General features: G+C 39.8%; 1 protein-coding gene across 1 annotated transcript; it reads right to left on the bottom strand.

The window, feature by feature from the left end:
- Window positions 1-4,392: 4,392 nt before the first annotated feature.
- On the bottom strand, window positions 4,393-14,106 carry LOC126093919 (phosphatidylinositol-glycan biosynthesis class X protein-like). Its single transcript, XM_049908757.1, has 4 exons — window positions 13,886-14,106; window positions 11,854-11,992; window positions 10,782-11,114; window positions 4,393-4,860 (listed from the first exon to the last, which is right to left on the bottom strand). The coding sequence occupies exons 1-4, from the start codon at window positions 14,005-14,007 to the stop codon at window positions 4,708-4,710; spliced, it is 747 nt and encodes a 248-aa protein (XP_049764714.1). The 5' UTR covers window positions 14,008-14,106; the 3' UTR covers window positions 4,393-4,707.
- Window positions 14,107-18,034: the final 3,928 nt, after the last annotated feature.

Raw genomic sequence — 18,034 nt, forward strand, 5'->3', positions numbered from 1 at the left:
CTAGGAAACAACCTTGGGACTTAATGTGTCATCAAGGAACAATAATGAAAATTATAACAGTGGAGGCAGTCTAATTACCTCACCCCACTCTGTGTACATCTTTTCCTAAATTCTGCATTATTTTTTCTACTGGGGAATGAATTGCTCTTTTCAGATGGCACTGATCCATGATTTTTTGTATTAATCTTGTCTTCACTGTCTCTGGGCCAATAATAGATAAGTAGACACTGTTGCTAAAATCATAACAAACATTTATGTCATCAACTCTAGCAATTCAGAATATACGCACAACAGATAGTTATTTACTTATGTCTCCCACAACTTCACACTTTAAAGTTTCATTATGTATTCTGTCCTCACTGTTAATGTTTCCATTCAGACAAACTTTCTGTTACATCCCAAGTGATAGTTCCATAAAAATGAAAGTTCTCTTGGTCATTTTATGGTACCTGTGTTTTGCAGTTTCTATATTATGGGTTTTATTGTCTGTCAAGATAAAGAGGAAAGACTCGAAAAATTTCATTTGTGTAAGTACATCAAGCTTCAGGTTAAACATGAATTGTATATGGCAGGGGCATGAAAATTTAATTAAAATACAATGTAAAAAAAGTAATTTTTTGTATATTTTGTAAATAAATTCATTGTGATTATGTTGCCTAATATTGGCTTTATGCTTGAAGTAATATAACAATCATTGTCTCTCATAATTTATTGCAGACTGTACAGAGCATGCACCATAAGAAACGTTAAACCTAACCACACTGAGAGTGCAAATCGAAAATAGTTTGGCATTGTCATTTCTGGGCCAAAAGATTTCATCTACAAAATACACCCATTTGACCAATGATGGAATTTTACTGCATTCTGCTTGCAGTTATTTGATCAGTATGACGCATTAAGGTAAATTTATACTCGACAGATGCGAATCGGACAAACCCTCAGTGTCAAACACTTTCCCCGGTAGTTTTGATAGTGGCATCCGAACTCATTGTTGACATAATGTCGGCATTAATACTAGCACTTGCCTAACCTTCCAGCTCACTCTAGATTTACTTTCAGTCACAAAAACTACATATGTTTCGTTATATAGGATGATTCTAAAGTCACTATACATTTCAGTGATATAGTAATGGAATATTTTTGTCTTGCAGATACTACAACAGAATGCTAACCAAAGAAGAACGAATCTCACTGTTGTTTCTGCTTGTCTTCGTGGAATGACGTATGAACAGGTGCGGACAGACTTCGCCCGTCGATTACGGAAAACAGGCCCCACCAGGCTTGCTATGAAGACCCTAGTCAATAAATTCCAGCGTACTGGTAGTGTTGCAGATGAGAAAGGTCCAGGGAGGCCGGCCATAACGCCAGACACCGTGCAAAGTGTGCAGGGTGCGATCACAAGTAGCCCTTCCCCATCCACCAGGAGACTTAGTAGGGAGCTTGGTATTCCTCAAACCACTGTATGGAGAGTTCTTCATTACAAGCTGCACAAAAGTGCGTACTATATCCAGGTCGTACATAAGCTTGAAGCGGAAGACTACACAGTCAGACAAGCTATGTGTCATGACCTGCTACAAGCTGTGGAAAATGATAATTTGATGCAAAATGTCTTGTTGTGATGAAGCTACATTTCGTACCTGTGGACATGTGAACAGACACAACTGTAGGATCTGGACAGACGAACAACCAAGTGTGCTGCAGGAATGGCAACAGGACAAAGCCAAAGTGAACATGTGGTTAGGAATAAAGAGGTCAACAGTGTACGGGCCCTTCTTCTTCACAGAACAAACCGTTACTGGAACCACATACCTAGATATGTTGGAATAGTTTTTGGAGTCCCAGTTGATATCTGATGCGATTATGGGTACTGTTGTTTTTCAACAGGGTGGTGCAGCACCCCATTTTGCCCTCGTTGTTCGGGACTATCTGAATCAAGCATTTTCTGGCAGATGGGTTGGTTGTGCCTCTCCACAGATGTGGGCACCCCGCTCTCCTGATTTGACACCCTTAGACTTTTTTGCATGGGGGTTTATCAAGTCTAAGGTATACCAGGTGGAAATCCACAGCACTGAACATTTAACACAGCGGATTTGAGTCGCAGCTGCTGAGATTACACCAGGTATGCTTGGGCAGGTTTTTCGGTCTACAGTGGAGCACTGGGGGGTGTGCCTAGACGTGCAAGGTGGTCACACAGAAATGTACTGAAATTATGTCCTATTGTCACATAAGTTGCAGTGCCATTATATATTGGTTAATAAAATTTGTTTATGTACAAAATGTATAGTGACTTTAGAATCACCTTGTATATATTGTCGTTAGGATATAATTTAATGGAGCTTAACTTCACTACTTTTTTGTTGTTGTTAGATGTTATTTCATTCCTTATTATTGCTTCTTGTCACTTGTGTTTCATGACAGCTAGGTAATAGTAGTTGGTTGCAGAGAAAATTAGTCTTCCGTGATCAGTTTTCAGGGATAACTGAATCAAAGATTAAACAATTATTTTTATTACTATATTTACATTCTCCTTAAAAACATTGGGGAACTGACAGAAGTGACCCACAAAACTACCATCCAATATCCTTGACATCCATCTGTTGTAGAATCTTAGAAGACGTTCTGAGCTCAAACATAATTAAGTACCTCTGACAGAATGACCTCTTCCATGCCAATCAATATGGATTTTGAAAACAGATCATGTGAAACTCCACTCATAACTCTCTCACAGGGCATCCTGAAAACATGGATCAAGTTAGTCAGGAAGATACTGTATTTCTCAGTTTCCAAAAAGTATTTGATGCTTATTATCAAAAGTACGACTGTACAGGGTATCAGGTGAAATTTATGACTTAATTGAGGATTTCTTGGTAGGGAGGATGCAGCATGTTATCTTGGATGGATAGTCATCAACAGATGTAGAAGTAACTTCGGGTGTACCCTAGGGACATGTGTTGGGTTCCTTGCTGTTTATGTTGTACATTAAAGATCTTTCAGATGATATTAATAGTAATCTCAGAATTTTTGCGGATAATGCACTTGTCTACAATGAAGCACAGCCTGAACAAAGCTACACAAATAATCAGGCAGACCTTGATAAGATTTCAGGTGCAAAAGATTGGCAACTTCCTTTAAATGTTCAGAAGTGCAACACTGTGCCCTTCAAAAAATGAAAAAAACAAAGCAACTTATGAATATAATATCAATGAGTCATCACTTGTATCAGTAAACTTATATATATACCTAGGTGTAACATTTTGTAGGGACATGAAATGGAACGATCATGTAGGCTCAGTCATGGGTAAAGCAGGTAACAGACTTCAGTTTGTCGGTAGAATGCTTACATCCACGACCCTATGTAAACAAAATACAGAGCAATGCTCTCATTGTTTAATACTGGGTACAGAGAATTGCAGGTTCACTGAAGATGATGATTTGTTCTCGTACAACTATGCTGTATTGTTGTAGCTTTTGTTATATGGTTGGTAAAGAAAAGAAGTGTTCAGAATCAAACAAAACAAATCAAGGAAGACAATCTCAATTTTACACTGCTCCATCCCGCTGATTTTTCTTAACCCTGGTTCCAGGTGATTTTCCTGTGTAATCAACATAAAAGTCTTACTTCTGTTAATACTTTGCACTCTCCCATTTTCTGGATGCATGAACCCAGGTTTCTATAGCTGCGAGTCTGTCACCCTCGTAACACCAGTTCAATCTGCACTTAGTTGCGGAATATAAGATAATGCAAGGGCACAAGTTATACATGTTATTCACTTGACGGAAGGTAACAAAAAATACATTAACACAATTAGCTTTTATTAGAATTGCGTATGGAAACTTTCATGTATGTTCTTATTAGTACATGCCTGGCATCCGAGAGGGTGTGCCCAAGAGCTAGAATCCGACTCCTCTGAACAAAAGTCCTGTGCACAGCCTCACTTGGTGTTTATACGTCAAGAGGAAAACCAATGAACTCCAGTGCTTTTGGCCTCTTCTGCAGTAAGGTCACTAAAGCTCACTGCAATAATTTTCAGATCCAATCATGTTTAGTTGTGGTTATAGTTTGTCATTTGTTAGACTACTACTATATGACTGCTGGCTGACAGCAGTCTACTCTATATTCTCTATTTGAATCAAGGTCTTCTCCAAAGTCGGCTTCAGTCTGAATCACACGAGTATCTTCCATTTTATGGCACCAGAAGACCAATTCAGCATTACAAACAGTATCTATATTTTTCACAAATCTACATTACAATACTTGATACAATCTCATTAAATTTAAATAAAACTTCTGCCACGCACATCAGAGATGATAAGAAATGTTTCATAAGAATGCTTGTTGCACTGAATACCCTGGGGAAATGATGAAGGACTAGCAAACAGGATTAAACTGAATTTTACAACAAAAGCAGTTTTGTCTATTTTTCCTCTTTATGTATAAATACTTTACAATCATTCTTGTGTTCTTTGGTTAAATACAAGACATTCCAAATGTTCTAGCAAGATTGATTTGCCTGTCTCATGCACACTTGCTCACACTCACACTTCCATTAATTCAAATTTTCAAACACTTCTATTTAATCATAAAATGCAATTGGGAATGTATACAATAGTTAAATCACACAGTTCTCAAAGTCTGTCTTTTAATATCCAACAAATTCAGTGGTGCTCTAGATTCCACATTTTAAAGATGTGCTCACATGCTTTTACCTATGAAATGCTTTTTCCTTTCCTGTGCTTGAGGAAGATCGTTGACAGGACATACGCAGTGGCTGTCCAAGTAACAGTTAATGTAACAATTACCACAATGGCTCGCAGATCAGAGTTTCCAACTGGTATGCGTATATTCATTGTTACTGAATTCTGAAACAAAAAATAAATAAAAATGAGACTATGTTTTGCTTAGCCAAGAATGAAGAACATGTGGAAAGTTATTTGGAAAGTATGGTATGGTAATTTAGATGTCATATACGACATGTAACATGTTGTCATATACATTGTGTGAACTTAGTAAGCGATGGTGTCCCAAAATATTAACATCCTAAACTTTTAATAAAAAGGGGTTGTGAACATTTGCAAAGGGCTACACGAATGATAACAGGTTTGTTTGACTCACGGGACAGTTCTCAGAAATGCTGAACTGGCAGATGCTTGATGACAGAATCCAATACTCTGTGAAAGCTTACTTCACAAAGTTTCAAGAACACATATTAAGGGAGGAATCTCGCAGTATAGGGACTGCGAAAACAAATTAGACTGATTACTGTTTACAAAAGTCATTTAAGTTGTCATTCTTCCTATGCTCCATACATGAATGGAATGAGAAGAAACCCTAACCCATGGTACAATCACAAGTATCCTCTGCCATGCACTTCACAATGTTTTGCACAGTATGGATGTAAATGAGTTATTTGCTACTTAAGTCATTGGACTTAATCCTGTAGAACAAACCTAAAAAAAAGAAAAAGAAAAAATAATGTGGAGATGGCATGCATACCTTGGACTTCACTCTAACCAATGTATGAATTATGGGCAGATGTTGTGTGGTCACAAGTCAGTGATGCTACCAAATATTTTCAATGTTTTGTGGAACAAAGGAGGATTATAGCTTAATGTCCTAATGATGGCAAGATCACTGGAGCAGAGTAAAATCTCTGGTACAATATTACAAGAAGTTGTACAAAGATACAGTGCTCAATGTGTTTGTTGGTATTATCCATTGCTGAAGATCACGGAAATTAAGATGGTGAAATAACAGCTGTTTTTGAGTAGCCAATGATGCAATAATAAGATCATTTTCTACTTGTTTTTTAACATCACAGGTATCTCAAAACAGTAGCCCTAAGAGCAGGCAAATTATATTTTCAGCGGAAAAAAAAGCCATTTTATGGGTCAAATAGACAGAAACCCTAATGCTATCATCTTCTACCCTAATGTAGACTTAGGCTATATTAGCAAGATTTATTATTCATATTCATCATTTCAAAACTGAACCATTGCCTTCCAAACAGGAGTAAAGGTAACCACTCCCTGTATACATGAGATGTTGAGTAGGCAGCAGACACATTAACACGACGGAATGTCCTTTACTGAATCTACTTAATTTCCCCCCCTCCTTCCATGAGATCGACACACACACACACACACACACACACACACACACACACACACAGAGAGAGAGAGAGAGAGAGAGAGAGAGAGAGAGAGACTACCAGAACAGCAGAGAAATGCGAGGTAGCAAGTCAGCAATATACGTGACTAAAGCAACCAAGCAAATCATCTGTTGCCAATTACTGCATCAAAATATAATCAAGAAATGAAATACGATGAGACCATTATTGCAGTACAACTACCAAGTTTCCATGACAGCACATTTATAGAGTATATTGAAATAAAAACATCAGAAAACCAACTAAACAAGGGCAAAAGATTCATTTTAAACAAGGCTTGGGGTTCGATGCACAGTTGAGTAAGAGCTTGCTCAGCATCACATCCACCATAGCAGGGAAAGCCTAAGAGAATGTGCATTTCACAGAATACTAAAGTGGGCTCTGACCATGGGCATAGTGGGCACTGGGAATTGAACTCAGGAATAAATAGTGGCACAAGAGCAACAGTAGTTCACAGTCTGGTTAGAATCAAAGCAGTGGGTATATGTAAGAGCAAAATTTAAAAAAAAAACATGATTCACAGGCCATCATAACGGGTTCATTAATAAGTTCCATGTGTCTTTCTGTATAGGGGACTCTAAAGCAAACTTTGATCAAAGGCAGGGCTATCTGTGAAACCAGCGACCTACAAGCTAAGCTGCAACCACTGTGCTGCATTCTACGTGGGCATGACAACCAAAAAGCTGTCTGTCCACATGAATAGTCACTGAAAAACTGTGGCCAAGATACAACTGGACTGCCCTGTTGCTAAACAACCACCAAAAATGATGTTCTTCATTTCAATGACTGCTTCACAGGCTGTGCCATATAGATCCTTCCGCCCAACACCAGCTTTTCTGAAATGAATGTAGGTTAATTCTTACAAAGAAGAAAACAGCAACCAGCCACTATTTATACTGCTATTTATTTAGGTAAATAGTGCCGTTACCGGTTTCGAACTGGCAAGTTCATCATCAGACGGCTGTTCACATGATTTTCAAGATACACTTTACATTATCGTCCATTTTCAATTTTTATTATTCCACTGTGGCAAAGTATTTTTGATGTGTTGTTGCCCTATGGTAGAAAAACAGTGTTAGAAGCGCCCTATGTGAAAATAACTAACCTCCAAATGATGAAATACAGCGTAAATAAATATGTGAGGTTAAGTGGTTATGGTACTTACGTCGAAAATTCCAAGCGATTTGGGTGCGAAGTTGCATCCAGCACTTACGTAATTTGTACATCACCATTTTGTGCAAAGCACCACACACACACACACACACACACACACACCAAAAAGAACTTGCCACATGTGAAGTTATCACAGAGATTGCAGATTTACACACACAACAGTGTCAGAGACATTACAATATACAGGTTGCTTTGATTTCACAGAATGACTGTTTTTAAAGAATAACATAACTTACTGAAAATTAAAACACAAAGATAAACTTTACATTATGAGCGTATAATATTACAAATGAAGTTGACAGATGTAGTAACCAGCTTGTGTGATGCTACTTATATGGTATTATGTAAATACTGTGCAATGTACAAGGAGTAACGAAATGTGCAGGTGGGAACTCTCCCTGCAATGTCACTGTCCTAGCCCCTTCCCTGTTCCCATTCCAGCACTACACAGCCCTCTTTTCCACCAACGCACCCAATCTTTTCAATTCTCTCCTTTTCCGCTAACCCCCCCCCCCCCCCCCCTCCCTCGCCCAGTCTGGCTTCCCGACTGCACCTAGCTGCCCTGCCCTCTCTCCACCTCGTCCTTGCACACTCTCTAGCAACATTTTACTGCTCCATCATGTGCTGCTGCTCGTAGTCTGGCTTCAGCTGCTAGAGACTGTAATCATGTGTGTGTGTGTGTGTGTGTTTTCTCTATTTTTGACAAAGGCCTTGTGGCCGAAAGCTTATTTTGTGACAGTCTTTTTGTTGTGCCTGTCTCTGACTCAGCATCTCCACTGTATTGTGGGTAGCAACTATCCTTTGCACATACTTACATCAGCACTGGAATATAAAAGTTAAATCCCTTTGGGCACGATTTCCTGTAGTAAAAAATGAGTAAGACTCTGGTTGTCTTTCGCATACCAACAAACACATGTGATCAAACAAACTATCCATGGCCCTCCACGTTCAACTGCTGGTGTATCTCAACACTGTAACGAGGCAGCTCCAAGGGCAAGAGTGTTCACTGTTGTCTTGATATGCAAATGTTCCAGGTTTCACATCTTTCAGGAATGGATGACAACAACAAGCATTGATATTTTGCTGTAAAAATTTTACCACTGCCATATAAACTGTAGCACTGTATATGGTATGGGCCTACACCAACAAAATCTGCCACTTCCTTTAGAATGTGTACCTCAAAAGGCAAGAACCGACTCTTTGCCATTCTATTACATCGGCCTTGCACTCCTCATTGCATGTGGCAAACAAAACAGGTATTACACAGTATTAACTTCGTGGGCATTAGGGATACAACTGTATACTTTTATTTTGTTTATTCACCCACAGATCATTTCACAATGATACAGGATTTGTCACGGTAATACAATGAAAATAAAAAGCACAAAATATACAAAGACACAAAATATATAACATGATTTTATGAAGATAGGGCATGTGGTTGACTGTGGCCTTGATAAAAGAACCATCATGGCATTTGCCTGAAATAATTTACAAGAACCATGGAAAATCTACATCAGCATGGCCGGACAGAGCAAACTCCGTCCTCCTGAACATGAAGTCAGTGTCCTAACAACTGCACTACCTTATTCGGTTACTTCCAATTGCACAATGTTCTTTGATTTACTCACAAATTCTCAATAAATACTTTTCATTGCCACACACGTTAAGGATGCCTGCAGGTGACTCCTGGACCATGAACATGCTGCTATTGCCACGCACTCTCTCCATTCTGTTCGGAACACTATCTCCATTCCCAAAAACAATCCTCTAAGCAATCTTTCAACTGTGTTGCTTGCATTACTAATGAAGAATGTTTTATCTGCCTTTTTAAACAAGTCTATTTTATGAGGTTGGTGAATAATTTCATAGTGTTCTCGTTTCACACGTTGGTATTCCGGTTGCTATGGGTTTATTTATCAATTATTTTTTATGTAGTTCACTGCTGCTATATGGGTTTACATACTGTCATTCTATCATGTGGAGATAGTATGTGGAGCTGTGGATGCTAGAAATTGGAATACAAAGTGGAGAAATAGGAACATTTCCAACATATTCTTCTGTTTGTGTTCAGTAGAGGTGTGACAACTGTGAAGGCATCCAGAAACATTTGAGCCTTGTATGGGGATAATACCATTGGACAGTGCATGAAAGAAAATGATTTTCTCATTTTAAGGATGATTGTTTTGACATTAGCGACTTCTCATGTTTGGGACGACCCTTGGGGTTTGATGTAGATTGTGTAACGCATTAATCTACAATGATCCACGTCAGTGGCAAATGTGATCATTTCATCATGTGACATTTGCATGCAATGTGGAAGGTTCAAAAATCGGGTCTATGCGTACCACAAGCTCTAAGCCAATACCACAAAAATCAGCAGGTGACCATATGTGCATCCCTGCTTGCTCGTCATCAACTGGCCCACTGAACAACACTGACCATTCCTATCCTATATCACTACTGGTGACAAGAAATTGTCTTTATGCTAATATAAGGTAAAATAAGGAATGGTTGTTATGTGCCTGGTGGAACATTGATGGTCTGGTGTACTACAAATTGCTTCCACAATGTGTAATCATCACTGCTGACATTTACTGTCAACAACTGAGACATCTTGCAGACACAACACAAAAACAATGACCAGGAAGACTGCATGAAGTGGTGCCACTCTACAATAATGCCCACCTGAATTCTGCCAGACTGACAAAAAACTTCCAGGAGATAGCTGAAAAGTCATTCCACACTCACCCTATTCACTTGATCTTGCACCCTCGGATTTTCATCTTTTCTGCTCTCTACCAAATGATCCTCAAGGAACTTCCTTTCAGGATTCTACACTTGTGGAGTCAAAAAGTTATCCCAACACTGGCAGACTGTTGCAAATAGCAAAGGAAAATGTATTACTGATGGCTTAAGTCTCTGTTATGTATATCTGTTTGGTTTATTAAATATACGTAAAAATGCTATGAACTTGTGCACCAACTCAATATTAAACTTTTTCATTTCCTTGGACAATTAATTACACAATTTTAATCTCTTATAGAAAATATAGTTTTGAACTTTTTGCTTGTTCTCTTGCTAAATGTATGTCCAAATTGACTCGTGTTTCACGATTCTGGATAGAAGTACTAGTTAAGTACTCAGTTAGGTTTTAGCTGATGTGCACACCAATCGACAGATGTTCTCACTTGGTTCAGTAAGGATACCTGCTTTCTTAAACAGTCCTGTACAATGAGCCTAACTACTATTTCTAATTATTATTCTTATGGCCCTTTTCTACAGCTTAAAAACTGTGTTCACGTTTTGTGCCTTCGATCCACAGAAAAAAAAAACATAAATAAGAAACTTCCCACATCACCTTCTTTCACATCTTATAACTTTGACAAACAAGATGGTTAATGAGCTTATACTAAAATAAAATCACATCTATATACTTACTGTCTCATAAGGTAGAGAAAACCATGAACAGTTTTTCCCAGTAAACTCCACGCAAGGTTGACAAGAGAAGTTGGCAGTTTCCTGCGCATTTGCTCTTAGGCAGGTATCCTCTAAGCAGTGGAGAAACAGGCGTGGAGAATTCAAGTGTCCCTCAACATGGCCACCACCTGGAATTGGTGCACGGTACCGTGCATGCGCAGGTAATGAAAGCTTTGCTGAAAGGAGGTTCTGAGTACATTGCAATGGACTATACGCAATGACGGTGTGTTCTGTTGCTATGGCTTCTGGCAACTCGATGTTCACCGCTCCCATTACTGCTGCACAAGATGACAACTGCACACACACAAAAAACAAAAATAAAAATAATAAAAAAATGACAATGACAATGTAAGCCAAATGTCTCTTCTCTATTTTTAACTTCTTGAGAGCCAAAACCAAAACATCAGATATTACTTGTTGTTACATTAAGTCAAGAAAGGTTGCCTTAAATTGCCACCACATCAGCTTTCATATTTATTTACTATTTTTTGGATATGAAGCTACTGTTTATTGACTGATCTGTAGTGTAGCCTCAGGTCTGAGTTAAACTGGAAGGTGCTACTTGGTTTTAATTGCAGAAGTCAGTGAATATGGCAACATAATAATAATTAAAAAAAACCTAGTCCAAGGAACGAAGGTTATCATAAGAGATTGATTGGCATAGTAGTTGAGGTTTGGTTAGGTTGTGACTTGTTGAAGCCAGCAAATTTAATATCATGAGGGGATGCCACTGTTACTGATCAGTTCAAGTAGTAATTAAAAAACAGCCTGTGATCAGAGACTATGCATGGCCCACACACTAGTATGAATTGTTAGCAAAATTATTTTTGTTCTTATGAAGATTATACTGTGAAGCAATGATACTATGACTTCTATTTTTTTTTTCTTTCTTTCTTCTACAAACTGTTACATGTTGGGAATTATGGGGAGGGGGTGACGTATTTGGAACCAGCTCAAGATGCATTCCCATCACATGAGTGCCACCTGTATCGCTCAGCAACTTTTGTAGGTAACTGCAGAGTGTATAACATACCTGTTTGAACCGCTGTAATTCCTGCAGTTGGTCTGGATTTACATACAATGCTGCTGGGATCTTCTCCTCCAGTATCACTGAGCAATTGATCCAAAGGTCGGCATGATCCACAACTATCTCCACAAGTGAATGCAGGTCTCTAACGCAACATAAACAAGACAACAAATACATATTTGCAATTCACGGTACCGGAAAATAAGGCAACATTTTATAATACAACTGCATAATAAAATACTTTTAGCCGTCATTACCAGTACTACCTCCTATTTTAACAACCTGATACTTTTGGTTAGATTACTGTACTTCATTTACTGACAAATATAGTGACAGTTTTTCTTGATATTTCTTCTCCTTAGCTCAGAAATCAAAAGTTAAGAGGTTAAGTGTCCCTAGTGTTTCTTCTCCAATCACTGCCAACTTCAGTGACCAAACCACACTGCAGAGCAGTACAACTGCAATACGTACTGATGACTTGCATTTCATATAACACTGCTGTGACCAGCATGTTTGCACTAGGATGAGTGATACAGCAGTTCCTCACCCAACAAGGCTGTTTCCTCCATGTATCCATTTTACCTCATAGCCATTCAATAGAAATCACGAAGTATATATTGCAGCTGCAGTGCATAAAGAAAGCGCAGGTTTATCCCTCTGAACTACTTCTCTAACCAGAGGAATGTGCAAAGCACAGCACTTTCCAACATTAAAATAGTTTTTATCATTATTACGTTCCTGGTGTTGCAAAAGTTATCCAATTCCACTCTGTCCTTCTAACTCAGTACTGAAAACAACTTAAGAATATTTCATACTCAGTTACTCTTTCTTGTAAAAACAAAAGAAGTTCAAATACCACTACTAAAATAATCCCTACCAGGTTACAAAGTTGAGAAATGAAAACATTTATGGTTCGTCATAACTTTATGATAGCTCAATATGCAGCTTGATCACAATAATCTTAGTCATAAAATAAAAAGTGAAGTTTTCACATGGTTTTAAAAGTTGTTAAATTTGGAAGACATGCACACATATCTCTAACACTAACTTTCCAATTTTTTTTATCAGTAAAGACTGCCCTTCTCTATAAAAATTAAAACAAAGAAATAAAAGTATAAGAGAGCGAGGGTTTCAACCTCATTGATTTTTGTGCTTCTACAAATGTTAATTCTTTCTAAAATTGTTTGGTATAAGACCTAATAGACATTTTTAAGGGGCCATATTTTTATACAGTAGGATTCAAGTCCATGAGTTTACAATGGGTATCTTTGGTGTGTTTGGCGATAAAGAACAAAACATTGTTTTATATTACCAGTTATCTGAAATAAATTGTGTTTAAATCGAGGCATATGGTCCAAATGAATGAGGTAGTGCTGCTGTTAAGACACTGGCTGAATATTTGGGAGGATGGGTTGCTCTGTCCAGCCATCCTGGTTTGGGTTTTCCTAAATCACTAAGGCCAATGCCAAGCTGGTTTCTCCAACAACGCCATGGCTGACCACTTGTCCTTTAGTCATGTATCACTTCACATATTCTGTGAGAAGTTATTTTGAGGTATTAATTTGTATGGTAGTAACTTGGCAATTCCTATACCATTGAATGGTGTTCGTTAGATGAATTAAAGATGATGATAATAATAATAAATTTTCATACTCAGAGCTGGAAGCTAATGCTGCACGGTTATCCTAAGTGTAAGACAGAGTCTATGATATGCCAAATATCCAGTCAGGCGACTACACTACACTTTCGTTTATGGATGCACTGCCGTAAAGTTTACAAGACCTCCATGGTTCTATTTCGTCACCCTTGACCGAAGAAAAACAGATTCATTGGCTTCCTACCCGACAACTATTCAAAAACGTCCCGTAAAGTGTACACTCGTTTACCGCTAATTACGAATAATACTAATACTACTATTAGAAATAATAACAATAATAATAAACCCATTTTTTTACTTTAGGAACATGGGAATATGACATATGATGCTTATGAATACAACTGTCAATCATATATTAGTGGAAATCATTATTCCACCAACCGATGAAAGCCGTCGTTTTCAATTCGTCTTGTGATGGTAGCATGTACGTCACAGTCCTCTACGCAGTATAAACATTTAAACTGCAACAACAAAATGACGGCCACGAATCCGAAACGTTCCATTTGTTCACTCAACTTTCGAGTTATATCACATCGCGCTTGATTACAATGTTTACAATCTTGCTTTTGACAACAATCAGTGTGGTCAACAATACAAGACCAAAATATAAGTAACCGGGAATATCGATATATATAGGCTACGCCTTCGTCCCCGATATATCGATATCGAAACGACAATATCGACTGCCGATATTTTTATTTTATGTTATATTGTTCTCGCAATTTTCAGTAAATATTTGAAACTGTTCTTTTGTGTAGTAACAGAACATAATTTTACTTTCACAGTGTGAAAGAGTATTCTACTTTTAGAGCTTCCATCACGTCCAGTCTTTCTATTTGACACTGTGAACCAAGTATAGGTGGCACAAAATAGAAGTCCAGTTTCACCTGGATGTGAATGGAATAAGAAGATTTACGATGTGAAGAAATTGCATACCAGTTGCATTTTTGCTGAAAATGATGAACAAAAACCTAAATGACAAGACTGGTCTTTACATCGGATGGAGACATGTGAGAGGAAATGCTGACGTAGTCGGCGCTACAAACAGAAATTGTAACCTTTTACTTTACCATGCAATTTCGACACTACAACTGATAGGTCGCTAGCGTTTGCTGAAATGAAAAAACAGGGAAGCTGACAAGATGTGTTCTGGTCAAATCTGATATGTGACGAAACAGAATGACGGACTCATCAGACACCTTTTAGTGAGCCACTTACATGCAGTTACCATAATCAGAAGCTTCTTACTCTAAGGGGGATGAGTAGACTGTCAGCTTGTTGATGTATAGAATATCTAATAATAAATCAATACTTAAATATACAGCTCTATAACGGGCAGTATATTTGCAATCTGCAGACGATATTTCGATAATTTTTTCGATATATCGATGGCCGATAATGATACTTTTTTAAAAAAATATTGATGTATCGGATTCCGATATTTTTAAAAATGCCAACAGTTCTAGTACCTGTCCTGCCTAGTACAAGCCTCTGCCGACAGCAAAATGAGTCAAACACTTTGATGGGGTTCACACACGCAACTAATTTGGCGCCACAGCTCGTAGCTTTCTGTAGTGGCACCGTTCACACAGGACGCCGCAAATTCTACTTACTGTTTGGCCACGATTTCGCTAGTGCTGCCGGAAGTGGAGGGAATCGGCACTGCTTGAAGGATATTCATTTGTATCTGAGCGCTGCCAACGTCAAGCTGCCGCTGGAGGCTAAGTACTACAAAATGCTTGCGTCCACTACCAAGTATCTTATGTAGAACTTGCTGACATGTTTACAACAGAACAAAAACTTACTCGTGTTTACTTCTTAGAGTTACTGGAGGAACTTTTTTCCAGGATCTCGCTGCAAGTCCTTGTTACAGAAGTATACTTATTCTTACAAACCAGATCTCCTCCTTCGAAAACGACAGATTGGAGAGCCTGGGCTACCCTCAGGGTGGAAGCCCAGTCTTTGAAGCTTGTTGCTGTTGCTGCTGCTGTTGCTGTCTGTCTGTCTGTCTGCCTGTCTGTCCGTCCACCTGTCTGCCAGAGCTCCTCCCCAGTGCTCGCTGCTGGTCCTTGCCTCTCCCAACCTTCTTGGGCGCATCACTGCAGATGTCCTTGACCTCATTGGCAGTGACCATGCTCCCGTTCTCCTCACTATCTCTAATGGTCGCCATCCCCGACCCGCTCCTCACCCTGACATCCCTACTAAACTTGTCCATGATTACTGCCGTTCCAACTGGGATGCCTACCAGGACTCCATTCATACCCAAGTCGAAGGCCACGACCTTCACCTCCAATCTCCTGATGACATCTTCCACACTGATGCCTTTCTGCACCAGACCTTGTCTGACGCCGTCGCCACCCATAGCCCCACCAAAACCATCCACCCTCACCACCCAGCCCTGCCCCCACAGGCCGTCTTTCTCCTTCGAGAATCCCACCGCCTCTACTGCTCTTTTCTCTGCACTCGTGAGCGGTACACACTTACCTGCCACTAGCAATTACAACGATACATCCACATCCCGCTTACTGAAAAAAAACACCGCACATGGCGCCAGACATGTACACAACTCAACACCACGCTCCCAATAAACTCTTCCAAGTATTGGTCTGATTTACACCGCCTTACTGGAAACCGCCCCACCCCCTAGTACCCCCTCTGCCTTGATGACCATCCCTTTCCTGATAATCTCAGTAACGCCAACCACTTTGCCTCTCACCTATCCGATGTTTTTTCCATTTCAGACGATCCCTAATTTGATTATTCCCACTTCCCTGACGTCATCGACTGTACGAATACCTTTGCTCCTCCCGTTGCTCCTAGCTTCCAGTACTTGGGCCACACACCACCATCTGAACTTGACACTCCCGTCACCACACAGGACATCAGCCTCACACTCCGCACTAAACGCAACACTGCTCCCGCCATTGACTACATTACCTGCTGCACATCAAACACTGCCCTCCCTACTTCCTTCCAGTCTTTGCCACACTCTACAACAGGGCTTCCCAACCTTTTCAGCTGGTGGACCCCTTCTTCAGTCGAAAATCCATGGCGGACCCCTAGTCAGTCAAGAGCAGAGTAACTTTAAATTTCAGGGCGAAACCCATGGGAACTGAAAGCTTCTTAATGCAAGTACCATGTTCTCTATGATTCCCCCCCCCCTCCCCGAAGTATCAACAGTCTTTGGTATAGAGATGAATGAAAACAACTTGAAATTAACGATCCAATTTGAATTCCCACTGTATCCAGACACTTACTAGTGGATTTACTCCCTTTGTTCAACACACTATAGCCTGATTAAAATCACTTGGTAATTGACATTTCACACGTTGGAGCTGCCTTCCTCCAAGAGCAATCATCGTCACGTCCAAACTGTTCGCTGTTGACAAGATGCCACTTGTGGTCTGTTCGCTTCCATTGTTTGGCTACTGTTGTGTAAGGGGCATGCTAATTTCGTAACAGTCGTGTGTGTGTGTGGTTTTTCGTGAAATCCGAAGAAAAATTTTCAAATGTATGTATGGGACTTAACTGATGAGTTCATCAGTCCCGAGTCTTACACACTAGTAATCTCAGTCCGCCGCTCGTGGTCTCGCGGTAGCGTTCTCGCTTCCCGAGCACGGGGTCCCGGGTTCGATTCCCGGCGGGGTCAGGGATTTTCACCTGCCTCGAGATGACTGGGTGTTTGTGTTGTCCTCATCATTTCATCATCATCCAGGAAGGTGGCGAAATTGGACTGAGCAAAGGTTGGGAAATTGTACGGGCGCTGATAACCACGCAGTTGAGCGCCCCACAAAAAAAAAAAAAAAAAAAAAAAAAAAAAAAAAAAAAAAAAAAAAAAAAAAAACACTAGTAATCTAAATTTAACTACCGCTAAGGACAACACATACACATGCACACACACACACACACACACACACACACACACACACACATTCCAGAGGGAGGACTCGAACCTCCGGCGGGAGCGGCCGCGCAATCTACGACGACATGGCGCCATAGACTGCGCGGCCATTCCGCGCGGCTGTGAAGAAAAGAGGCAGACCCATGATTCAGGATACAAACACATCACGAAAGAAAAGAGGCCAAGGAATTGCCTTTAAAGGACTATTGTGACATCTGTTGTGCAATGTGTGGGAATACATTCACCCAGTTTAGATGCGTTTCCAAAACTTGATTTCGTAAGCTCATTTCCCAGTTCCGCTTTTGGTTGGTCAGGTAAACACTTCAAAATCGATTCTGGAAATCTACTTTTTTAAAGCCGTTTCCCAGTTCCACAATCGATTTTCGTGACCATGTAAACAGCTCGGAAAGTCTAGTTATTTTTAAGTTTTTGCGTATCTACTGAACAGCAGCTGCCAGTCCATAGCCGGCAGCTAGCAGGCGGCGTTGCAAGTGTACTGTCAGTTGGTAGCTGGCCACTGGCAGGCGGCGTGGCAACAGTTTAGCCACAGCTGACAACTTCAACTACTACTTGGACACTATATCGTGGCAGTCAGCCTCGACTGTAAGCAAATTAGGAAAACAAACAGA

Source organism: Schistocerca cancellata, chromosome 1 (assembly GCF_023864275.1).
Source record: "Schistocerca cancellata isolate TAMUIC-IGC-003103 chromosome 1, iqSchCanc2.1, whole genome shotgun sequence".
NCBI classification, from domain to species: Eukaryota; Metazoa; Arthropoda; class Insecta; order Orthoptera; family Acrididae; genus Schistocerca; species Schistocerca cancellata.